General features: G+C 40.7%; 1 protein-coding gene across 1 annotated transcript in view; it reads left to right on the top strand.

Annotated features, from left to right (window-relative positions):
* The window catches only part of LOC150083724 (calcium-activated potassium channel slowpoke-like), a 668,330-nt gene that overhangs the window by 589,684 nt on the left and 51,568 nt on the right, over positions 1–27,078 (top strand). The window contains 1 exon segment of the mRNA XM_090378165.1: positions 18,186–18,316. Coding sequence (XP_090234291.1) covers positions 18,186–18,316 — 131 coding nt within the window.

Here is a 27,078-nt window from a genome sequence, read left to right as displayed (position 1 = left end):
TTTTTTAACCCCAAACACGAGAGGTATTAGAACCTATAGTACTTAGTACCGTGCTTGGGTTGGAGGTTGAGAAGACGAAAGAAGATATTTGTTGACATTGGACTTGAACTTCTGTAGATTGTAATTTTCAGGAAATACATATGAAGGAAGGTTGTTCCAGAAAACGGCAGTTGAATGAATAAATGAGGAAGATGAAAAGTTGGTTCTGTGGGTTTGAAGTTGGACAGTAAATGGATGTTGGCTGGTGGCGGCACGTGTTCGGACTGTTTTGAAAGAGAGAGCAGGAATTATAGAAGCCAATTCAGAAGAACAGTGCCCATGGAAGTATCTGTAGAAGAGGCATGCAGCAGAAACAGTGTGTCTATGAGACAGCGAGTGGAGAGACACTGTTAGAGATGAATCATTAATTAACCTAACTGCCCTCTTCTGAATGGAATCAAGAAGCCTGAGAGAGGTTTTGGGGGCACCACCCCAGATGTGGGAACAATATTCCATGGCAGGGCGGATTTGCGATTTATACAGAGTGAGCAGCTGTTTGGAAGAAAAGTAACGCCATGAGCGAAAGAGAAAACCAAGTTTTTTAGATGCAGAGGAAGCAATATTTGTAATGTGCTTGTGCCAAGAGAGATTAGAAATCAGGGTAATCCCCAAAAGAGACATATCCTTTTGCCTAGAAATCGGAGTGTCACTAAAGATAAGCATAGGAGCAGAAGAATCCTTTTTGCGAGATATAAGACAAGACTGAGTTTTAGAAGGGTTGAAATCAACTAAGTTGTCTTTGCCTCACTGGAGAATTACCTGAAGATCGGCATTTAAGGAATTGGTAGCAGATTTTCGAGAAGTTGAAGCTGATTGAGCAGGACAAGGTTTCTCAAAATGGAAAGTTGAATGCAATGTGCTATCATCGGCAAAACTATGGATAGGATTTCCAGTCAATGGAAGAAGGTCATTGATATACAAGAGGAAAAGAGTGGGGGAAAGAACTGAAACTTGGGGGACACCGGCATTAGTGGAGAAGTTAAAAGACAGAGAGCCATCTACCATCACCCTCAGTGAGCGATCAGAGAGAAAACTGGATAACCAATTACAAAAAACAGATGGTAAACCATAAGATGGAAGCTTGTTTAGAAGACCTTTATACCAAACACGATCAAAAGCCTTTGAGATATTAAGAGAAACTGCTTGTGTTCTACCTAACTTTTCCAATGAATTTGTCCATAAATGGGTAACACTTATGGACAAATTCAGTGGATCGACACTGACGGAATCCATACTGGTGATCATTGATCAGACGGAAGGTTTCTAGGTAGTTTAAGAGTTGGCGGTTAATTGATTTCTCCATTACTTTAGAAAGAGTAGAAGTAATTGCAATGGGACGATAATTGGATGGGAGGGATTTGTCATCCTTTTTAGGAACTGGCTGGATATGAGCAAATTTCCAAGCAGAAGGAAAAACACCTTTGGAATAAGAAAGTGAAAAAAGGCGGCAAAGAATAGGATTAAGTTCAGGAGCACAGGTTTTGAGAACAAGTGGAGAAATACCATCGGGACCTGGAGCTTTCTTAACATCAAAATTCATCAAAATCCTTCTGATATCCTTTTGACGGAAGACCACAGGAGGCATTGAATGGAGCGTGTTGGGAATAGTGGGAGGTGTTTTACCAAGATCATTAATACTTGAGCTGGAAGAAAAATGGGATGCTAGCAGGTCAGCTTTATCCTTGGCTGAAATGACAACAGAACCATCTGGTTTGGACAGAGGTGGGAGCAGAGTTGGACAAAAGTTGCGGCCAATAGCTTTGGCAAGAGACCAGAATGCTTGGCTACCATTAGGGCACGAAGCAAGTTTTCTACTCTTAGCCTGTTCAAACTCTAGTTTGCACTGATTAATAACTGCTTTACAATTATTGCGAGCTTTGGTGTAGGCAGAAAATGAAACTGAAGAATTAGAAACAAGCCAATTACGATATGCAACATTCTTCTCTTGGACAGCCTTAGCACATTTATTGGAAAACCAAGGTTTAGATAAAGGACGAGATTTTAAAGTGGAGTGTGGGATAAAGGATTCCATTCCTGCAAGAATAATTTCACTGACACGATATGAGCAAACGTTGACATCAGAACTTTTGAAACAGTAATCCGACCAAGGAAAAGAAGAAAAGAAGTCTCGAAGGTCATCTCATTTTGCATTCTTGTAATGCCAAACAACACGAGGTTGGGAATAGCCATGAGATAAAGGTTCCATTGAAGAAGAGACAATCACCAAGTTGTGATCTGAAGTGCCTAAAGGACCTCTCACTTCGACCGTGTACTTAGAAGGGTTGTTTGTGAGAAAAAGATCAAGCGTATTGGCTGTATGATTAGGATTGTCCGGTATTCTTGTAGGTAAATGAACAATCTGTGCTAGGTCATTAGTAATTGCAAAAGCCTCAGCATCTCGACCTGCTGGGTCGGTGTGACTAGAAAACGGAAGCCAGCTGGAGTTGTGAACATTAAAATCACCAAGGAAAATTACCTCACTGTTAGGAAAGTTGGACTGGAGAAAGTCAAGTTGCAAAGAGAGGAAGTCAAAGAGCTCCAAGTGATTAGTGGAGTTGGGAGAACGGTAGAGACAACAGATGAATTTTACACAATGAGGTAGAGAGATTTTAAGCCAGAGAAGATCAAAGAGAGGAGATTCCAAATTGCCAAGTCTCTGACAGGGAATATCAGAACAGTCATATGCACAAGTACCACCTTTGAGGCGAAAGGAATCATACAGCGAATAATTTGGGCATCTGAGATGAGCAGTAGTTGAATCAACCGATAACTGAGATTCTGTCAGAAAAAGTACATGGGATTTGGCAGACTGCAAGTGGAAATGGACATCGTTGAGATTAGAATTGAGACCACGTATATTTGTGAAATGAATTAGGAAGTCCTTGGGAGGTTTAGATCTTTTCGCAGATAAGCTTGCTCTATTAGTTTGACAATTCGTGGTGTATTCAATAGTAAGAAAAAGTGGGTGGGACATGCTGTATGAAGTAATGAAATTTTTGGATATGGCGTACACGTGGTAAGAATATACCCAGATCCTTGACATAACGTGGCCTCGACAATGCTCCCCGCATACACACTACTCGGACTCCCTCCAGTCACTATCTGGCAGAGTAGAGGTAGCAAGATTATACACTAGCTGATCCGGAAGCCTCCTAGAAAGTTACCAATAGGTTCGGTCCGGTGTACTAACTAGCGGCCGGCCTGCGAACACCGTTTTAGAGCTGTACCCTCGAAATGTAATTAATATTGGATCTCGCCACGACGTTCATCATAACCTCAAAAGTCATCAATCATACTGCATGATGGAAGAGATAGGGAAGGGTTGACCGGAACTTAGCTCTAGAGACTAAACATGGGTTCCACCACTTCAAGCCTCCAATAAGCAAAGTATTTCACCAGTTGATGAGAGTCATCTACCACCTAGTACTGCCTGGTAACATAGAGGGGTGGCGTTCCTCCATGTGGTGTGGGCGCCACACCTCGACCCCTGCTTACGTTGGTTCACACCTGGGTGGTCACCCACCATGTACTTATGCATGGAGGTTATACCCAGGATTACTAACAGTCCCACCATCGTGAAGGTGCAAGCAGAGGATTTGGCTGTCACAGACCGTCTGGACTTCACCGAAATTGGGTCCACTTGACTTGAGTGTCACCCGAATATCAGTTCCATCAGCGTTTTAGACTCCCAGGTAGCAAGTACAGCTTGTCTGGCATATCTGAGAGAAAATCTGTGACAACCTCAAGGACCAAATCATTTCTTCGTTTGCCACGCCTACCTGTCAATCAATATATCCATCTCGATTTTGGCTCCAGACCGATAACACCTACCATCTGTTTACCAAGCGAGCAGCACTGGAGTCCGGTGTTGGGAAACTAATTTTTCGCATAAGTTATCCAATGTTTCTCGCCGTTCTCGTGTTGGCTTTATTTACCTTAGCCAAGTAATGCTGCGAGCAAAAGAGAAAACTCGGTTTTTCAGATATGGAGGAAGCAGTATTTGTGATATGCTTATGCCAAGAGAGATTAGAAGTCAGGGTAATCCCTAATAGAGATATGTGAACTTGTCTTGAAATTTGAGTGCTGTCGAAGGTAAGCATAGTAGGTGTAGACTTCTTTTTGTGAGATATAAAATAGGACTGAGTTTTAGGTGGATTAAAATTAACTATCTTTACTCTGTTGGAGATCTAGAGATCATTTAAGGAATTGGTGGTGGATATTCCAGAAGTTGAAGCTGTTTGTATACAACATTTCTCATACTGGAAGGTAAAATGCAATGTGCTATCGTCAGCAAAACTATGGATAAGATTTCCAGTCATCCAAATAAGGTCATTAATATACAAAAGGAAAAGAGTGGGAGAAAGAATGAAACCTTGAGGAACACCAGCATTAGTGGAGAAGTTAGAAGACAGAGAGCCATCTATTATCGCTTGCATAGAGTGTTTAAAGAGAGGTTTCCAGGTATGTCTGCTGCCCACAAAAGAAAGTCGAATGCCCCAGCAAAGTCCACAGAAATCAGAAGGAAGTATTTATCACAAGCCTGCACTTGTTCTAGTAAGTGTATATGGGCATCCACTGTGGAAGACCCCCCTGCCTGAAGCCGAACTGATTGGGTGATGGGAGATCAGCCGTCTTGTAGTGCCTCAGCAGGTGGTTGTATAAGAGGCACTCCAGTAGCTTGCTGATAACTGGGAGGAGGGAGGAGGGTGATAGGTCGGTAAGAGTCGGGAAAGTCTAGAGGTTTAGACTGATTCTTAGGGATTAGCTTTATGTTAGCAGTTTTCCACTCTTCAGCAGGAACAGTCCCATCATTAAACAGTAGTTGTACAGGTTGAGGATCAGGTCTGTGGTGACCTCCACCACCTTCTTGATAACTTCAGGCTCCACCAGGTCTGGTCCAAGGCATTTGTTTCCTTTGATTAAAGAGGTGGTACAGTGAGTTCTTCCTTTTTGAAGGTCACTTCTGTCTCCTGGGTGTGGTAGGTTCCATTCTGTTGACATATATGTTGCTGTTCTGTGGATAAGTTGTCTACTGCAGGCCGAAATACTGTGTCCAGTATGTTGTTAACTGTGTCTTCCCAGGTCACAGTTATGTCACCATTTGGTAATCTTGTTGCTGAGGTGACCTCTCCCCTGGGGAGTTTGTTCATGGTGATCTTATACACCATTCCCCAGTGGATGGCATTGCCTGTAGTAGTGACAAGTCGTTCCAAGGATTCTTGCTTGGATTGTTTGATTTGGGCAGTGTATGCATTTCTGGCAGTTCTATAGTTTTGTTGCAGGGTCTCCACCTCTACGGCCAGTTGGTTTCTTTCTTAGTATTTCTTGGCTGTCTCACACACTCAGGTGATCAGCATGGTGGTCTTTCTCTGCAGTAGGTTAGGGTCCTGAGTGGCCTGCAGGTCACTTTGTTGTTCCTGGGCTGCGGTCAGATTCGTTGCTCAGAAGAGTTCCCAGTCAGCCTTCTGTATGGAGTATCTACACTGGATTTACCTAGGTATATATGTTCTTATTTGTGAGTAGATGAGTTGGAAAGTAATGATGTGGTGGTCGGAGGTGTTCCAGGCTTCCTGTACCTCCCAATGGGTGACATTATTTGTGATGTGTCTAGTAGCCATGGATATATCTATTGTTGCCTCACACAATGTGTTGGAGAAGGTTGGCAGGTTATTTGGTTTGTTTAAAACTGTGATTGAAGCATTTGCTAAGGACCTGCAGTTGGCGTCAGTGACGATGATGACCTTGGCTTGGGTAGGGTGTCAATTACTGTCTGGAGATACCTGACCGCGATGATATAGAAGGCACCAAAGGCAGAGAGAATATGGGTGCAAGCAGCCCAAGCCATGCAGAGGTGTGTCACCTATGTTACTGTTAGGTACAGATTTCTCACCACAATAGCAGCCCATTGGGTTTCATTGTCAGCTTGAATTATCTTGTAGGTCAGCAGGTAGCCCCTGACCATCTTCACACAGGAGAAAGGCTCTTGCAGGATTAGCACGTTGATGTTCTCCTCCTCTGCCTTTTTTCTGAGTTGGTCAGCCACTGCTCTGGCTCTCTGCGCATTAAGTTGTAAGAATTTGACCTCAGTTTTAATGTACACTTTAGTGCATGGCCCCATAGTTCAGTCGAGTTTGGTATTGGCTCTTTGCTTTGAGATACACTGAACACTTATTATCTCGGATTGAGTTCGCAGAATCTATTTTTAAACTCTTGCAGTTGGCGCAGGTCAGTGGTGTGTCACTATTTGGACATGTGCTAAGGTTGTGCCCCTTTTCAGAGCAGTGGCCACAAGTTACCTCTGTCTGAGTGCACATATGTGTTGTGTGGCCAAACTTGTAGCATCTGAAGCACTTGGGCCCAGCCACATGGCTTGCAGAAGTGGTGACTGCCCCAGTTGCTGAAGATACTGGTCTGGCCGGAAATGGCTTGCCAAGCTTCTGGCACCAGCTCAATGATCCAGTTCACGCTGCTTGTCTGAACGGAGTACTTGGGCATTAAGTAATTTCTTAGGATCTTGATCAGGTAGGGTGTAGGCCAGATTCCTCTGATATATCTCCTCTACTAGCTGATCAGGTGTGACATCCTTGTCCAGGTCAAATATGACAATGGCCGGTCCTTTTCTCTTCAGTGCTGAGGCAGTCAATCCGAGCTCTGAGATTTTAGTGTTTTGCATAATTTTTTTCTCTTCCTCTTTGGTTTCCGATTTGATCAGGACACCAATATTTCTGGTTTTCCTGACCACTTTTATTCTGGTGGTTTGGAATTCATCTTTCAGCTGTGAGATGACTTTGGCTTTTAGTTCTTCGCTAGATTGGTTTTCAGCAGGGATTGCCAGGTGTGAGACTACCAAATTCGGGATTGGAAGTAGGGTATTTCTTTTGGGGGGGAGCACAGGGTTGCCTGCCTGTCTAGCTGGTTCTGCTGTGGCATTTGATTTACTCTACTTTCCTGGTATGCTTCTAATTTGGCCTTGGCATGTTTGCAGTCCAAATGTGTTTGATCTAGAACTGTCTCCAACTTTGCCCAGAGAGAGACAATCTGTCCCCTCAGTCTGGCCGAAACTCTATTGGATTGATCTTTTAGAAGGCCCTCCAGGGCAGTTCTGAGTTTTAGTTTTTGCTCTTAAGACTATGCCCTCAGGCAGCATTGGGTCCAGAGCCTGGACCTGCTGCCTAGGTTCTTCAATTTGGCTTGGTTGGATGCTGTTTCCACTCTGAGCTTTTTTCGGGTCACTCTGGCTCGCAGTCACTTTGTGACAGTAATTTTTTTATTTTTATTTTTTGTAGTTGTAGGTTGTTCTCCATGACTTGTTGCAGTGTCCGGATCAGTCTCTGTCTGCTCCATCAGTTCTTCCATTATTTCAGCTTGTTTTCCACTCATTTTAGCAGTCTTTCCAAAATTGTCCCAAAAATTCGGTTTACCGAAGATCTTCAGATAATCGGGGTGAAGTGCATAAAATTAGATAGGTGTGTAGATTGGAGATGTTTGGTGTTTGCCACAAGATTGTGTTAAATTGGATGCCTAGGAATAGTCTGGCAAAGTTTTGGGCTATCTCCCCCATGTCACGTGAGGGGGTGAGAAACACCCTAGAGTAAAAGTTGTGCTAGAAAGACAGGACTAATTTCCCCTAAGGTTTTGAGTGGCACTGAGAATGATGGCGATGTCAGTTTCATGCACTGTATGCCCAATTGGGACAGAGTTTGCACTCAACTGTGGAAAGTTTATGGTGGTGGGGGAAGCATGTGGAACACATAAATTATCACTGTATGCAATAAAGTTACACAATACGTTGGGACACACTAAGTGCCCTTTAGAAACACACAGGGGGTCAACCACTTCAGTCACATGTGCTGTTCAGCTGTGGTGGCAGTAGAAATAGAGTTCTGCCACACTCTTCAATTTTAAGACAATGCCACTATGGTGGGCAGACACATTATATATAACATTGAATCGGATGAGGAGAAAAGCACATAAACTACCCAGTAAAAGGAAAAACAAATCTCACCAGTTGATTCCTCCTCCTTAAAAACCTCTGTATGGAACAATTCTTGAAAGGGACACAAGTTAAAACTGTACTTTGACCAAGGAATGTTCCTTCAGGCTAGGATTAAGTTGAGCGCGAGAAGCTGACCGCTTACCTTTTCCAGCATGTGGGCTCCAACGGGTAAAGGAACAAACACTTGCTCACAGTGGCGAACAACATGATCTGATTCAACTTTAGCAATACCACTGGGAAATCTGAAATTACTGGATGAATTAGTAGCAAAAGCCACTTCAATAATCACTCATCATAAACTGTAAATATAAATCTAAGATATTAGATGAAAATTTAGATATTTACACTAGTTTAAGAAACAAAAACAATTGAAATTAGCGGAGCATGTAAATCACCCGACCCAAACAATCATGCGCACATGCACTAGTTTGGGCGGCGTACACTGGGAATGGTAGGAGGTGGTTTACCAAGATAGTCAGTGAGTTAGAAGAAAAGTAGGATGATAATAAGTTGCCGTTATCTTTAGCTAAGAGGCACTAGAACCATCAAGTTTTAACAAAGGTGAGAGTATAGATGAGCAAGTGTTGTGGCCTGTTGCTTTGGCAGAAGACTAGAATGCTCAACTATCATTTGTACAAGAAGCAAGTTTTCTACTCTTAACTTGTTCAAAGGCGCCTCCATGGCCAGGTGGGCAGGAGCAGCAGTGCGTAGCACATGCTTCTTGATTAGACCAGGGTTCGAGCCCGTGATCCACCAAATACGGAGGATGCGGAAAGGTCAGAGAATGACCACCGCATATCCCGGGAACAATATGGCCTTAGTTGCTAATGCTCCTAAAAAACCAAATAACAACAACTTGTTCAAAATTTAGTTAGCTGATTAATAATGCTTTACAATTGTTGCAAGCTTTAGCGTAAGCAAAAAACGAACCTGAATATTTGGATGTGAGTCAGTTGTGATATGCAAATTTCAATGTCTGGTCATTCTGTGACAATCAATGCAACATTCTTATCTTGAACAGACTTAGCACACTTATTGTTAAACCAAGGTTTAGGTAAAGAACAAGATTTTAAGGTAGAGTGTGGAATAGAAGATTTCATCCCTACAATAATAATTTCACTGAACCAACCTGAGCAAACATTGACATCACAAGATTTAAAGCAATAATCCAACTAAGGAAAACATGGGTTTCACCACTTTTTTTTTTTTTTTTTTTATGAAAACCCCAAACACGAGAGGTACTAGAACCTATAGTACTTAGTATTGTGATGGGGCTGGAGGTTGAGAAGACAAAAGAAGATATTTGTTGACATTAGACTTGAACTTCTGTAGACTGTAATTTTCAGGAAATACGCATGAAGGAAGGTTGTTCCAGAAAACGGCAGTTGAATGAATAAACAAGGAAGATTAAAAGTTGGTTCTGTCAGTTTGAAGTTTGACAGTAAATGGATGTTGACTGGTGGTGGCATGTGTTCGGACTGTTTTGAAAGAGAGAGTGGGAATTATAGAAGCCAATTCAGAAGAACAGTGCCCATGGAAGTAATTGTAGAAAAGGCATGAAGCAGAATCAGTACATCTGTGAGACAGAGTGGAGAGACTCTGTTAGAGAGTAGTCATTAATTAACCTAACTGCCCTCTTCTGAATGGAATCTAGAAGCCTGAGAGAAGTTTTTGGGGGCACCACCACAGAAGTGGGAACAATATTCCCTGATAGGGCAGATTTGCGATTTTTACAGAGTGAACAGCTGTTTGGAAGAAAAGTAAAAGCGAGAGCGAAAGAGAAAACAAAGTTTTTTAGATGCAGAGGAAGCAATATTTGTAATGTGCTTGTGCCAAAAGAGATTAGAAGTCAGGGTAATCCCCAAAAGAGATATATCATTTTGCCTAGAAATTGGAGTGTCACCAAAGATAAGCATAGGAGCAGAACAATCCTTTTTGCCAGATATAAGACAAGACTGAGTTTTAGAAGGATTGAAATCAACTAAGTTGTCTTTGCCCCACTGGAGACTTACCTGGAGATTGGCATTTAAGGAATTGGTAGTGGATATTTGCTGATTGAGCAGGACAAGGTTTTTCAAAATGGAAAGTGGAATGCAATGTGCTATCATCGGCAAAACTATGAATAGGATTTCCAGTCAGTGGAAGAAGGTCATTAATATACGACAGGAAAAGAGTGGGTGGAAAGAACTGAACCTTGGGAGACACCAGCATTAGTGGAGAAGTTAGAAGACAGAGAGCCATCTACCATCACCCTCAGTGAGCGATCAGAGAAAAACCTGGATAACCAATTACAAAAAACAGTTGGTAAACCATAAGATGGAAGCTTGTTTAGAAGACCTTTATACCAAACACGATCAAAAGCCTTTGAGATGTCAAGAGAAACTGCTTGTGTTCTACCTAACTTTTCCAATGAATTTATCCATAAATGGGTAACATAAGCCAGAATATCACCAGTGGATCGACACTGATGGAATCCATACTGGCTGTCGTTGATCAGATGGAAGGTTTCTAGGTAGTTTAAGAGTTGGCAGTTAATTGATTACTCCATTACTTTAGAAAGAGTAGAAATAATTGCAATGGGATGATAATTGGATGGGAAGGACTTGTCACCGTTTCTAGGAACTGGCTGGATATGAGCAAATTTCCAAGCAAAAGTAAAAACACCTTTGGAATAAGAAACTGAAAAAAGGTGGCAAAGAACAGGAGTAAGTTCAGGTTTTGAGAACAAGAGAAAAACACCATCAGGACCTGGAGCTTCCTTAGTATTGAGATTTGTGAAAATCCATTTGACATCTGTTTGACAGAAGACCACAGGAGGCATTGAATGGAGCGAGATGGGAATGGTGGAAGGTGTTTTACCAAGATCATTAATAGACCAGTTAGAAGAAAAATGGGATGCTAGCAGGTCAGCTTTGTCCTTGGCTGGAGTGACAACAGAACCATCTGGTTTTGACAGAGGTGGGAGCAGAGATGGTCAAAAGTTGCAGCCAATAGCTTTGGCAAAAGACCAGAATGCTCAGCTACCATTAGGGCAAGAAGCAAGTTTTCCACTCTTAGCCAGTTCAAAATCTAGTTTGGACTGATTAATGACTGCTTTACAATTGTTGCGAGCTTTGGCGTAGGCAGAAAATGAAACTGAAGAATTGGAAACAAGCCAATTGCGATATGCAACATTCTTCTCTTGACCAGCTTAGCACATTTATTGGAAAACCAAGGTTTTGGTCATTAGATAAAGGATGAGATTTTAAAGTGGAGTGTGGGATAAAGGATTCCATTCCTACAAGAATAATTTCACTGACACGATCTGAGCAAACATTGACCTCAGAAGCTTTGAAACAGTAATCCGACCAAGGAAAAGAAGAAAAGAAATCTCGCAGGTCATCCCATTTTGCATTCTTGTAATGCCAAACAATACGAGGTTGGGAATAGCCTTGAGATAAAGGCTCCATTGGAGAGGAGACAATCACCAAGTTGTGATCTGAAGTGCCTAAAGGACCTCTCACTTCAACCGTGTACTTAGAAGGGTTGTTTGTGAGAAAAAGATCAAGCGTGTTGGCTGTATGGTTAAGATTGTCCGGTATTCTTGTAGGTAAATGAACAATCTGTGCAAGGTCATTAGAAATTGCAAAAGCCTCAGCATCTCGACCAGCTAGGTCAGTGTGACTAGAAAACAGAAGCCAGCTGGAGTTGTGAAGTTGTAGGTGGTAGATGATTCTCATCAACCGGTGCAATACCACCACTTTGCTTATTGGGGCCTTGAAGTGGTGGAACCCATGTTTAGTCTCCAGAGCTAAGTTTCAGTCAACCCTTCCCCATCTTTTCCATCATGCTGTATGACTGATGACTTTTGAGGTTATATGAACATTACGGATGGCGAGATCCAATCGTCCTTACATTTCGGGGGTACAGCTCTAAAACAGTGTTCGCAGGCCGGCTGTTAGTTAGTACACTGGACTGAACCTATTGGTAACTCTTTAGGAGACTTCCGGATCAGCTAGTGTATAATCTTGCTACCTCTACTCTGCCAGATAGTGACTGGAGGGAGTTCGAGTAGTGTGTATGTGGGGGGCATTGTCGAGGCCACGTTATGTCAAGGATCTTGGTATATTCTTACCATGTGTACGCCATATCCAAAAATTTCATTACTTCATACAGCATGTCCCCCCTCCCCACTTTTTTTTACTATTGAATAAACCACGAATTGTCAAACTAATAGAGTAAGCTTATCTGCGAAAAGATCTATATCTCCCAAACACTTTCTAGTTCATTTCACAAATATACGTGGTCTCAATTCTAATCTCAACGATGTCCATTTCCACTTACAGTCTGCCAAACCACATGTACTTTTTTGACAGAATCCCAGTTATCGGTTAATTCAACTGCTGCTTATCTCAGCTGCCCGTTCCAATATTCCCTGCTGCTTATCTCAGTTGCCCGTTCCAATATTCCCTGTCAGAGAATTGTAATTTGGAATCTCCTCTCTTCGATCTTCTCTGGCTTAAAATCTTTCTACCTCATTGTGTCAAATTCATCTGTTGTTGCTACCGTTCCCCAACTCCACTAATCACTTGGAGCTGTTTGACTTCCTCTCTTTGCAACTTGACTTTTTTCCAATCCAACTTTCCTAACAGTGAGGTAATTTTCCTTGGTGATTTTAATGTTCATAACTCCAGCTGGCTTCCATTTTCTAGTCACACTGACACAGCTAGTTAAGATGCTGAGGCTTTTGCACTTTGACCCTCCAGTAAGCAAAGAGGTGGTATTTCACTGGTTGATGAGAGCCATCTATACCTAGTATTGGCTGGTAACAGAGGGATGGCATTGCTTAAGTTTCTTCACAACTTGGTGGCCACCTCCAATATATTAAATGTAGCATTTCAGAACTTGCACCCTGGGGTTATACCCAGGATTACTAACAGTCTCACCATTGTGATGGTTTAATTAGAGAATTTGATTGTCACAGAATGACCAGACCTCATTGAAATTTGGCTCACTCAACTCATAAGTATCACCTGAATATCAGTTCCATCAGCATTTTAGACTCCCAGATAGCAAGCCCTGCTTGTAATGCTGAGAAAATATTTGTGATGAACCTCAAGGACCATATGTTAGGTATATAGGGTATATGATGAGTATCAGATTGACATTAAAAAATGGAAAGTAGGTATCTGCTCATCCTGCATAGCACCAGGGGTTCAAAAAATAGAATATTTGTGTTTACCATTAACTTCAATAAGTTTGAATTTTATGGTGGAGATTTAGGAAGATTCCAGCAAGTAGTGAGGGCTAAAGTCCTGTTCATAATCCATGACCTTCCAAATTGATATTTTTAATTTAATCAGAACTCAATCAGATATATATTCAAGTAATCAGGTAATATGTTCAAGGTAATATATTTAATCAGGTAATATTTAATCAGGTAATATATACAAGTTTCTTCAGTAAAAGTCCTAATATCACTGTAGTTCTACCACACATTTTTTTCAAACATTAACTTGAGAATTAACAAAAGAATAAATGTTTTCTGTTTAAAGCTAACTCTCTACTATGATTAAACTAAGTATGGTATTCATTATTGACTATATTAATTCTTAAACTTAGATTCTGCCTATATTTTTGCATAATGAAAAATATAATACCATATTTTGTAATGCAGTAAATGATACCAATTTCCAGTTCCTAGACCAGGATGGATGCTATGGATAAAGGGATGGTTGAGTGGGAGAAGACAAAGAGTGGTTGAACAAAAGCCGAGAATTAGGGTTGAATTTGAAAGTGTCTGCAATTCTGCCCAGACACGATAGGAGGGAGTATATGATGAGAGCCTTGTCGATCAATTCGGCCCTGGAAAGATTGTGCAAGGCTCAAGGGGTAGAATTTTTTTCAGCCTGGACTGTACTTGTTAACAGGAGAGATTGCTTCTACAGGGATGGGATACACTTAAATAGAAAGGGTGCAAGAATATTTGCTGATGCTATCGAGGCAGTGTTAGGTGGGTCGGAAAACTGCTAGCTTGGGGGGAGACAAAGACCAATAGATTGACAGTAGGCACTGGCAGAGGTGAAAGAGATTCTTGCACTGCTTCTATTAGAATGAGCAGAAGCCTGAAAAACAAGATGCATGGTATTTCAGAGACTGCTGGGAGCCATTGCGGTACAAGTAAACACATGGGTTGTGTTAGGGTAGCTAAGAATAGAAACAGGTGCAGGTATACTTGCGTGTACACCAATGCTAGGAGTTTAGTAAATAAATTTGATGAATTTGAGGTATTGCTCAAAACATCGAAGGCAGATATTGTTGGGATATCAGAGACGTGGTGTCACACAGATATAAGGGATGCAGAACTGCAATTTGGGGAGTACAACGTCTACAGAAAGGATAGACAGGATAGGAAGGGGGGAGGGGTTATGCTATTAGTTAAGAAACACATAAAAACCAAGGAAGTGAAGCCAGTCGACATCGCTGGACAGTGCAGTGTTGAGTCAGTTTGGTGTGACATAAGCATTGGGAGATCAAAATTGAGAGTAGGAGTGTGCTATAGGCCTAATGACTCTGATGAGTATAATAAGGAACTGTACAGGGAAATAGAGTGGGCCAGTAAATCAGAGAGTCTTATAATGGGAGATTTTAATTTCCCAGATATTGACTGGAATTTGGGGGCTGGTTACTCACACACTAGCAGGGCTTTTGTGGATTTATTGGATGATTGTTTTCTACATCAGCATGTTCGGGAGGCAACTAGAGGGAGTAATACTCTTGATTTGATTATCAGCAGTGATTCTTCATGCATTAAGAATCTGCAGATAAATGAACCACTAGGTGGCAGTGATCACAGTGTGCTGAAGTGGGATTTACTGAAAGAGGTAACTACCATTAGGGGTAAAGGGAAGGGTTATTGCTTCCGTAAAGGCGACTACGATGGACTGAGACAGTATTTAAATTCTATACAGTGGGACCAACTGATGATGTTACCAACAGCAAATTCAAAATGGGAAGCATTCAAAGAACTTATCTTGGAAGCTACTAGGCTTTACATACCAACTAAGAAATATTGTTCAAGGTTTAGGCCAAAATGGATGTCAGATGAACTAATGAGGCATATGGCAGAGAAAAAAAATGCATGGGATACATATAAATTAACACATGACACAGAAGCCTATGATAGATACAAGTTGATATGCAACCAAGTTACAAAGGAGGTTAGGCAGGCGAAGGCAGATTACGAGAAATCCTTGGCAAGGGATGCAAATAAAAACAGCAAAGAGTTCTTTACTTATGTAAACTCTAGAAGGAAGGGGATGAATCAGATTGGTCCACTTGATATTGATGGGTCAACTGTTGATGATCCTGCTCAGGTAGCTAACAAACTAAATGAATATTTTGCATCGACATTCACACATGAGGAGTTATTCAGCGAGCGGAATGCCAGAGGTGTATTCAACTGTAGCAGTAAGCTACAGAATCTTGAAATAACTGGGAGTAAAGTGGAGGAGAAACTGTTGAAGATAAACACAAGAAAGGCACCCGGGGTGGATGGGATCTATCCAGTTATATTAAAGGAGGCAGCAAAGGAAGTAAGCAAACCCTTAGCCATAATTATGAGAGCTTCCTTGGACTCAGGGGAGGTACCCATAGACTGGAAATGTGCAAATGTGACCCCAATTCACAAAGGAGGATCAAAGGCTGACACAAGTAATTATAGACCTGTGAGCTTAACTTCTGTTCCAGGAAAATTAATGGAGGCACTGGTTAAAGAAGCACTGCAGGATCATTTAGACAAGACTTCAGTTATAGCTCAGACACAGCATGGTTTTGTTAAGGGGAAGTCTTGCCTGACCAACTTGATTGGATACTATGATGCAGTCACAAAAGAACTGGATGCAGGGAATAACTTTGATATTATATACTTGGATCTTAGAAAGGCTTTTGATACTGTTGCACATGGAAGACTGCTACACAAATTGGAGCAGTGTGACATTGGAGGCAAATTGCTGCTATGGATAAAGGGGTGGTTGAGGGGGAGAAGACAGAGAGTGGTAATCAATGGACACTGCTCATCGTGGACTAGCGTTATTAGTGGAGTCCCTCAGGGCTCAGTGTTGGGTCCATTATTGTTTTCTGTATTTATAAATGATATTGATGAGGGTATATCAAGCTTAATGTCCAAGTTTGCAGATGATACAAAGGTTGGCAGGGTTGTCAAGGACACTACTGACACTATGCTGCTGCAACAGGATCTGGAAAGGTTGAGCAGATGGGCTGAGAGGTGGCAAATGAAGTTTAACATTGACAAATGTAAAGTACTACACATGGGAAACAGCAACCCCAGAGCAACTTATCAACTCTGTGGTACTACACTGACAGTGGTAGAGAATGAAAGGGACTTGGGGGTGGTTGTGCAGGCAGATATGAAGTTCTCTGAGCAGTGCAGACGGGCTGCAAGAGTAGCTCATGGAGTATTGTCGATGATATACAGGAATTTTTCCAGCAGGGATAAGGAGGTGATTATTCCATTGTATAAGGCAATGGTCAGGCCACACCTAGAGTACTGTATACAGGTCTGGAGGCCTCATTTCAAGAAGGATGTAGAGCTGCTGGAACGAGTACAGAGAAGGGCAACAAGATTAGTGAATGGAACAAAGGGGTGCTCTTACGAAGAAAGGCTTAAGTTTTGCAAATTACAGTGTCTGGAGACTAGGCACCAGCGAGGTGATCTGATAGAGGTGTATAAAGCCTTGAATGGTTTAAGCATGCTCAATGCTGATGGGATTCTTCCTCTAGCTCAGAAAAATCACCTGAGAGGGCATAAATTCAAATTGAGGAAAGACAGATGTAGGATAGACGTGCGGAAATTTGCCTTTAGCCAGCGGGTGGTTGGTTGGTGGAACAGACTGCCATCCCTTGTGGTGGAGGTTGATAGCCTAAATAAGTTTAAGGCTCAGCTGGACAGGTATTTTGAACGAACAGAGTGGTGAAGTGGAAGTGGGTTTTTTTTTTTTTTTTTTTATTTGGCTGATGCTGCATAAGCTTGCTTTCTTGCATCAAATGCCTCTACTAATGCTAATGCTAATCAATGGACACTGCTCTTCGTGGACTAATGTTATTAGTGGAGTCCCTAAGGGTGTTGGGTCCATTGTTGTTTTCTGTATTTATTAATGATATTGATGATGCTATATCAGGCTTGATGTCCAAGTTTGCAGATGATACAAAGTTGGCAGGGTTGTTAATGACACTAATGACAGTACGCTGCTGAAACAGGATCTAGAAAAGTTGAGCAGATGGGCTCAGAGGTGGCAACTGAAGTTTAACATTGACAAATGTAAAGTAATGCATATGGGAAGCAGTAACCCCAGAGTAACGTATCAACTGTGTGGTACTACACTGACAGTAGTAGAGAATGAAAAGGACCTGGGGGTAATTGTGTAGGCAGATATGAAGTTTTCTGAGCAGTGCAGATGGTCTGCAAGAGTAGCTCATGGTGTGTGGTCAATGATATACAGGAATTTTTCTAGCAGGAAAAAGGAGGTTATTGTCCCTCTGTATAAGGAACCTTGAATACTGTATACAGGTCTGGAGGCCTCATTTTAAGAAGAATGTTGAACTGCTGGAGTGAGTGCAGAGAAGGGCAACATGATTAATGAATGGAACAAATGGTTGCTCTTATGAAGAAAGGCTTAAGTTTTGCAAATTACAGTGTCTGGAGACTAGGCACCTGCGATGTGATCTGATTGAGGTGTATAAAAATTCAAATTGAGGAAAGACAGTTGTAGGATTGATGTGTGGAAGTTTGCCTTAGGCAGCGTGTGGTTGATTGCTGGAACAAACTTCCATCTGTTGTTATTGTAGAAGTTGATAGCTTAAATAGATTCAAAGCAGAACTAGACAAACATTTGGAGCGAGTGGATGGGTGAAAGTAGAAGATTTTTTTTTTCTTTTTTGGCTGATGCTTGCTTTCTTGCATCATGTGCCTTTACTAATGCTAATAATGCTAATTAACAAAAGAATAAATGTTTTCTGTTTAAAGCTAACTCTCTACTGTGATTAAACTAAGTACGGCATTCATTGTTGACTATTAAGCTTAATTCTTAAACTTAGACTTTGCCTATGTTTTTGCATAATTAAAAATATAATACCATATTTTGTAATGCAGTGAATGATACCAACGTCCAGTTCCTAGACCAGGATGATGATGATGACCCTGATACAGAACTTTACCTCACACAACCTTTTGCGTGTGGAACTGCATTTGCCGTCAGCGTCCTTGACTCCTTAATGAGCACAGTAAGTAGGGATTCTTATTATTATGTTTTATATTTATATATGTAGGATTGTGATCAACACCACTGGACTATTGTAACCTAGTGGTCATATATACCCTCACAGTACTCCTAAAGTCAGATCTACATATTCAGTTAAGTCCTCTGGATTACATGCAGTAACCATCTAAAATGCTTTAATGCTTACTAGGGGCTTCACCCCCTGCTCGCTTTGCTCACGAACCCTCTGCGAATGCTTTTTTATTTAAAATGTAGAGGTATGATGGAGAAAGACAAATCTTCTCTACATAAAAGACACACCTGTCAAAATGCACTGATCAATATCTAATCAGGAAATGACCTATGTAATTATTTACCTGTGCATTTGTAGTGACAAAATGCCCTGCTCACATGTACCATATGACCTGCATCCCTCTTCTCCACTGGCTACCCCCCACACATGGCATTCTCAAGGTCAAATAAATATCACTATGTAATTATTTACCTGTGTTTACATAGATCACTTAGGAAAAGGCCTTTTGCTTCGAGTTCCATAATGCATAAGGATCAATCATATAATGCACGAGGAATAAAGGTTGCATCCGAAAGAGCAGGACTAAAATATTTACAAACTATACAAATATATAAAATATTTACAAAATGCTAAACTATTTACAATCATACCTCTAATATATCAGAAGGATAGGTTTCTTTATCAGCTGACATTAATATACAAAAAATGTTACAATGAAACAACAAATGATGCTGGGTGTGATCATGTATTAGACAGTGAAGTGCATGCACGAGGTTGGCGAACGTTATGGAGGCTGTTGTCTTGCAATGTGACAAACGTTGGCATGCATCCCACGTACATGCTGTACATTGTCAACAGCAAGTGTCTGATTCTGCCCAGTAACCCATTTGTGAGCCTTCCATTTAACATTCACCAACCTCATGCATGTGCTTTACTGTCTAATTCATGACTATGCCCTCCATAATTTGATGTTCAATTGTAACGTTTTTTGTATATTAATGTCAGCTGATAAAGAAACCCATCCTCCCGATATAATATAGGTATGATTGTAAATAGTTTTGTTTTTTGTAAATATTTGTATAGTATTGTTATTATTTGTATAATAATAACATTATTGTTTGTTGTTTTTATCCGTTCAATCACAGCCGACTTTTGGAGACTTTATGGGCGAGCTGCCTCAATGCTGTCCTGTCTTCAACAGCTTCTTCAAGTCCTTCATGCTCATGCCAGTATTGCTCTTGATGGTGTCAAGCCAGCGTGTTCTTAGTCGACCTCTTCTCCTTGTTCCACTGACCTTTCCTATTATCAATTTTTCAATGGATTGGATAGTATTACATACCCAAATACGTCAATCGTAGCTTGGTGACCTTGGCTTCCTGTGGTGTTTCTGAGCTTCTTGTGCTTGTTCATAAAATTTTTCGGTGAAAAATACTGGAGTAGGTCGCCATGTCTTTCTTCAGCGGTGGTGCTATTATGTGGCTGTATAGGCCTTTACTAATTAAAACTAAAGGTCTTTAAAAATCTATCTTTTCTGATTAGGTGATATTTTGTCTCAAAATTAGATACAACTAATCAATGTGACAAACCCCTCCAAATAATTAGTCTCCTGCATTCATAACTTGTAGAATTTAAAAAGTGGCTCTTCAAACTTTCAAATACCAGCGCTATGCTAAAGCATAACAGCTGGAATTGACAGAACAAAGAGTGCTCTAACTGCCAAAACAGAATTATCATAAATTTAGCATAAATGTTACCTTTCCATGATTATAAATAGTCGAATCTAATGAACCTTATCACACTACACTCGAGTTTCACAAAATGATTTAAAATAAACACCTTAAAACCATATGTATAAACTATTTAGCAAGAGGTCATATAAAAACAATCATCACAGCTAATCGCCATTGTTGGACACATAATTATTTAACTGACTAACAAAATGACCTATGTAATTATTTACCTGCACATTTGTAGTGACGTAATCGCCCTGCTCTCTTCTCCCATTGACTCGAATAAATATCACTAGGGGGAAAACTTTTTTAATGTATAGAGAGATATTTACTGATTTTTTTTTTTTATTATGATTCTCACTGCAGCCATCCAAAAATTCATCTATGGATCTTATGACAGATACCAGCATGTTCCATCATATATATAGTAATGTCTCATATAGGTGAAAATTGAATACTTTGCTGAAATACAAATAAACAATGCATAGTACAAATATACGATGTCATAAACAATGTCACAATGTCAAAGGGGGAGTCTGGAGACGAGACTGTAGGTGTGAAGATGTAGATTTCTTGAGCTCCTGCAAATGGATGTTTTCTTAGAAATTTTATAGTATTTTTGATTAACATATTAATTTGGGTTTTACAAATAGATTAAATAGGCTTAGTAATGTTCGTTAGCTTATTTTAAAATTTATCCAGTGATTTTGTAAGTTACGACTCGCTACTCATATCGCTATTGTATTGGTGTTTTGGTGCGAATATCATAGCATGTAACCAGTAGTGCATAAGAATAGTAGGATTTAATTGTAATAAATAAGTAGTTGAAGGTTTTAATCACTTTTTGGGCATACATCTTTTGCATTTAGTTAAGGATATAACTAATTTAACATTGTGATTGTTATGGTATAACATAACTTTATAACATATATCTCGAACTTGACAGCGTAAATAGTAGTAGTAGTAGTAATGGTGGTATGTGATGCAAGAAATCAAGCGTATGAGCTTATGCAGCATCAGCCAAAAAAAAAAAAAATTCACACAACTATTCCCTGTAAATGATTGTTCAGTTCCACCTTCAATTTATTTAACCTATCAACTTCCACAACGACAGAGACGGAAGTTTGTTCCAGCAATTAACCACGAACCCACTGGCTAAAGGCAAATTTCCACACATCTATTCTACATTTGTCTTTCCTCAGTTTGAATCTATGCCCCCTCAGGTTCTTAATCTCAGCAAGTGGTAGTACCTATCAGCAGTGAGCCTGCTCAAACCATTCAAAGCATTATATACCTCAATCAGATCACCTCACAGGTGCCTAGTCTCCAGCCGCTGCAATTTCCAGAACTTAAGCCTCTCTTTGTAAGAGGATCCCTTCATTTCCCTCACCAATCTTGTTGCCCTTCTCTGTACACGCTCAAGCAAATCTACATCCTTCCTAAAATGAGGACTCCAGACCTGTATGCAGTACTCAAGGCTTGGCCTGACCATTGCCTTATACAGAGGGACAATCACCTTCTTTTCCCTGCTAGCAAAATTCCTATATATTATTGACAAAACCCCATGACCTGACCTGGCAGCCTGTAGGCACTGCTCAGAAAACTTCATATCTGACTGCACAATTACTCCCAGGTCTTTTTCATTTTCTACCACCTTAAGTGTAGTACCACACAGTTGGTACATTTCTCTGGAGTTACTTCTACCCATATGTAGTACTTTGCATTTGTCAAGGTTAAACTTCAGTTGCCACTGCTTAGTCCATCTTCCCAAATTTTCTAGATCCTGTTGCAGTAGCACACTCGGTGCCTCTGTAGCCAGGTGGGCAGGAGCAGCCGTGTGTAGCACACGCTTCTTGATCAGACAGGGGTTCGAGCCCGTGACCACCAAATACGGAAGATGCAGAAAGGTCAGGAAATGACCACCGCATATCCCCAGAGCAATATGGCCTTAGTTGCTAATGCTCCTAAAAACCAAATAATAACAACAGCAGTAGCACACTGCCATTACTGTCATTAACAACCCTGCCAACCTTTATATTGTCTGCAAACTTCGACACTAAGCCTGATGTACCTTCATCAATATCGTTGATAAATATACAAAACAACAGTAGACCCAACACCAAACCCTGTGGGACTCCACTAAGAACATTAGTCCATGAATAGCAGCGCCCATTGATTACCACCCTCTATCTTCTCCCACTCAACCATCCTTTTATCCATTGTAGCAACTTACCCCTAATACAAAGGGTACTAGGAAAGTTTTGCAATACAGCTTTGTTTATTTAATTTTTTCAAAGTAATTTCCTCTACATTCAATACACCTCTCCATCCTCCGAAACCAATCTTTAAACCAGTTCTGCCAAGTTTCACTAGGGAGTAAAGCACACTCGTTGTCCCAAGCCCGTAGAAGGTCCTCATCACTGGAAAACCGCATCCCTTTTAGCTTCATTTTCACATGCGGGAACAGTGCAAAGTCGCAGGGAGCAAGGTCTGGACTGTAGGGAGTTTGCTCGAAAAGTTTCAGTCCTGTCGTGGTCAAATATTCACTGTGCAGGCTTTGGCGCTGTGAGCTGGAGCATTATCGTGATGGAGGTACCAGGTGTCCATTCTTGACTTTGGCCGCAGGTTCTTCATAGATCCAATGACTTTAGGCAGGCATTGTTCAGTATACCACTTAGCTGTGACTGTCTTCTGTGTGTCCAAAACGACACGTTCCACAATTCCACTCGATTTGAAAAATACAGCTATCATTTTCTTCTTTACAGATCGGGATTTTCTGACAATTACGGGTGTGTCGTCATCATCAAAGACCCAAACTTTGTTTGAGCCTTGGTCGGCAGATCGTAATAGTATAGCTAAGTCTCGTCACCTGTCACGATGTTGTTCACATACCGAGATTGTCCCTTATCAAACTTTTTTAACATCTCCCGGCACCAAGTCACACGTCGTGTCATCTGCTCTTCAGTCAGTTGATGCGGCACCCAGAGAGAACAAAGTTTCTTCACGTGCAAATGATCTTGCAGAATCGAACGAATTGCTGGTGCATTTAGGCCCAAAGTATCCTCTATCTGTTGGTAGGTCACTCGCCTGTTTTCGTCAAGCATTTTCCTCACAGCAGTAACGTTTTCCTCCGTAACTGACGTTCGTGGCCTTCCCGGCCTCTCAGAATCCTCCAGAGTGAAATTTCCCCTTTGGAATTCTCTATACCACCTGAATATTGTTGTACAATGTGGACAATCATCATCTAGTGCATGAGTCATTTCTTCTAAGCACTGGTCTACGATGGTTAAACCATGCACGAAATTATACCGCAAAACTGTCCTTATCTCATTTCATGACCATGATGCCATCGCAAGCACTTTACACTCTCACTACTAATGAATAACTGAGCCCATCGACTTGGCGCGGCGGCTACTATGCACGTATGAACATGTCTCAACATGCAGCAACAAGCAGCTTCCTGTGATTCATTGTTGCGTCATATTGCAAAACTTTCCTAGTACCCTTTGTACCATTCTTCTCCAATTTGTACAGTAGTCTTCCATGCGCAACAGTGTCAAAACCCTTCCTAAAATCCAAGTGGATTGGAGATACGTTTGCACATCTCTAGTCCGTGGGAACCTCCCCTGAGTCCAAGGATGCCCTCATAATTATGGCAAAGGGTTTGCTTACTTCCTTTGCTGCCTCCTTTAATATAACTGGATAGATCCCATCCACCCCAGTTGCCTTTCTTATGTTTAATTTCAACAATTTCTCCTCCACTTTGCTCTCAGTTATTGCAAAATCATTACACACCCTGTTACAATTTGATAACCTTCTGGCATTTTCAATCCTTATTAACTCCTCATGTGTGAATGTAGATGTAAAATATTCATTCAATTTGTTTGCTATCTAAGCAGGATCATCAAAAGTCAAACCATCGATATCAAGTGGACCAATCAGATTCATCCCCTTCCTTTTAAGGTATAATGCAAAACTAGATAGTTTAATATGTATCACTGCATTAGCTTAGTATAGTAATTTATAGTAAGTTAATCACTTAAATTTATTAACCTTAATAATTTTCATTGTTAATTAATTAAATCACATTTAAACAGACATGCCCCAGACAAGAGCAGCAAAGCAACATGCACAAAGTAGCGGTAGTGCTGTGGCTTGGGCAAGAACCAAAGGGAGCAATTCTCCAATGCATCACAGCCTGAAAAAATGTGCAGCTGTGAAATGTTTGCCCAGCTTTCTGGAACAGGACATGATCTAGCCAAGGAGCGTGTCTTTGTGTGTGCTAGGTGCAGAGTGTCAAGAAATTAGGCACCAGCTCAGCGTTCTGATGGGTATCTATTAGAGTTTGAAGAGTAGGGTAAATGCCCTTGAAGGAAATAAAATGGTGGTCATCAAGCTCTCAGCTCCCACATCAACACCAGAGCTTGCATTTGATCATCAAGCAACACAGTGACAATCTCCAAGGCAAAATGCGCTGGTCCCACAGGAGATAGTTATTGTTGGCGACTTTATTGAAAGGGAGATGAGGAATATATTGTGCAAAAAGCATAGGTGGAACAGGACCAGGGTATATCTGCCAAGGGTAAAAGTTGATGATGTTGTAGTGCAGATACCCTGGTTATCATTTTTTAATGGCACAAAAGATGATATTGGTGCACATGTTGGCACTAATGACATTAACAGTAGGAGATCTGCAGACTTACTTAACAAGTACAGGTCATTGTTGAAAAAAAATTCAGAGTTAGGGTTACATTTGAAAGTGTCTGCAATTCTGCCCAGACATGATAGGAGGGAGTATGTGATGAGAATCTTATCAATCAATTCGGCCCTGAACAGATTGTGCAAGGCTGATGGGGTAGACTTTTTCTCAGCATCGTCTGTGCTTGTTAATAGGAGAGATAATTTCTACAGGGATGGGATACACTTAAATAGAAAGGCTGCAAGAATATTTACTGATACTATCCAGGCAGTGTTAGATGAGACGGAAAACTCCTAGCTCGGGAGGATTCACAGACTATTGGATTAACAGTAGCCAGAGGCAGAGGTGATAGGGATTCTTACACTGCTTCTATTGGAATGAGCAGCAGCCTGGAAAGCAAGGTGTGTGTTAGGGATTTCAAAGACTGTAGGGAGTCATCATAGAACAAGTAAATACATGGACTGTGTCAGTGTAACTAAGAGTAAGAATAGGTGCATGTATACTTGCATGTACACCAATGCAAGGAGGATAGTAAAAAATTTGATGAATTTCAGGTGCTGGTCAGGACATCAAACGCAGTTATTGTTGGTACATCAAAGACATGTCACACAAATATTAGGAATGCAAAATTGGAATTTGGTGAGTACAATATGTACAGAAAGAATAGAGAGGATAGAAAGGGATATCAGCCTGTTAGTTAAGAAACATAAAATATAAGGAAATGCATCCAGTTGACATGGATGGACAGTGCAGTATTCAGTCAGTTTGGTGTGAAACAAGCACCACGAAAGCTGTTGATTCTACTGTTGGCATTCATGGTGAGCAGACATGCCTATTAGAGCTGTTCATAGCAGCAGCAAAGAAGGATAGATAAGAGGAGATTACGGCAGGATCAGACCAGGTGATTGTGAAGATTATGATGAGATTTGGTTTGGTTTTTTTTTTAGGAGCATTAGCAACTAAGGCCATATTGCTCCGGGGATATGCGGTGGTCATTCCCTGACCTTTCCGCCTCCTCCGTATTTGGTGGATCACGGGCTTGAACCCCGGTCTAATCAAGAAGCGTGTGCTACGCACTGCTGCTCCTGCCCACATGGCTACGGAGGCGCCGATTATAATGAGAGCCTCTACATGGAAATGGAATGGGCAAGTAAGCGTGAACAATCTTGGGAACGAGAGTAGCCTTGTTCAGGCGAAGTTTTTATGGCTCCGGCAAATAGAGAAGTTTTTTTTTAATTTTTTTTGTTTTATTAACATAAAAAATTTAAAAAAAATTTTTTTTTAATTTTTTAAACCTTGGCATATTAAGTTATTTTCTAGAGTAGCTTTATTTCCTGGTTATGATACTTAGTTTAATTTTTAACTTCAATAGAGATTTTGTAGGTAATTAAGTCAATAAAGTGGCTATATTTAGCCGCTTTATTGACTTAATTGTTATATTAAATTATTTTCTATAAGTAGCTTATAGACCTAGTCAAGATCCTTGGTTTATTCTGAATTTAGATAGTGAGATTTTGGAAGTTAATTAATATTTAGTGTCCGTAGATTTACCGTTCATAACTTGCCGCCATTGTTCTAAGATATATAACATTATATCCCGTACTAGATAGCGTTAGCTTAGTATAGTACAGTATATAATATTATCAATTAATATTATATACTATATTATATAATATTATCAATTAATCAGTAAAATATATTAATCTTGTTAAACTTCATTGTCAATTAAATTGTACTTTTTTAACTAAATACATATAACGACTTAGATTTTATAAATATAACATTATTAATTAATACATAACTTGATACAGAAGTTATATAACGAAACTCAGAGATAATGCTCGATACTGAGAAAAATATATACAGATATATTGTGTTCTAACTGCATTGGGATATAAGTTTAGAGTTATAACTTTATACAGAAATTGGAATTGAATCGAAATCATTGGCTCAGGGAAGAACTGAGGGGGGGGGGAAATTGCCCTCTGAATCAGCCTTTTAAAATGCACTGCTTGTTTGATGTTTGTGGAACAATCAGGTATGGGACATGATATTGCCAAGGGGAATGTCTTTGCGTGTGCACGATGTAAGGAGGGTGAAGAAATCAGGCGACAACTCAGCGTTGTTATAAGAGCATGAAGGACAGGGTGGATGCCCTCAAAGGATCTAAATTGAGGGGCCCATCAAGCTCTCAGCTGCAAACATCAATGCCAGAGCTTGCACTTGATCATCACGCAACACAGTGGCAACCCCCCATGAACTAGTAGTTGTCAGTGACTGTATTGTCAGGGAAACTGGAAACATGTTGTGTAAAAAGGATAGAT

This window comes from Mastigoproctus giganteus, chromosome 7 (genome assembly GCF_048544385.1).
Source record: "Mastigoproctus giganteus isolate SK-2022 chromosome 7, ASM4854438v1, whole genome shotgun sequence".
Lineage (NCBI taxonomy): Eukaryota > Metazoa > Arthropoda > Arachnida > Uropygi > Thelyphonidae > Mastigoproctus > Mastigoproctus giganteus.
This window is presented reverse-complemented; position numbering and strand designations above follow the sequence as displayed.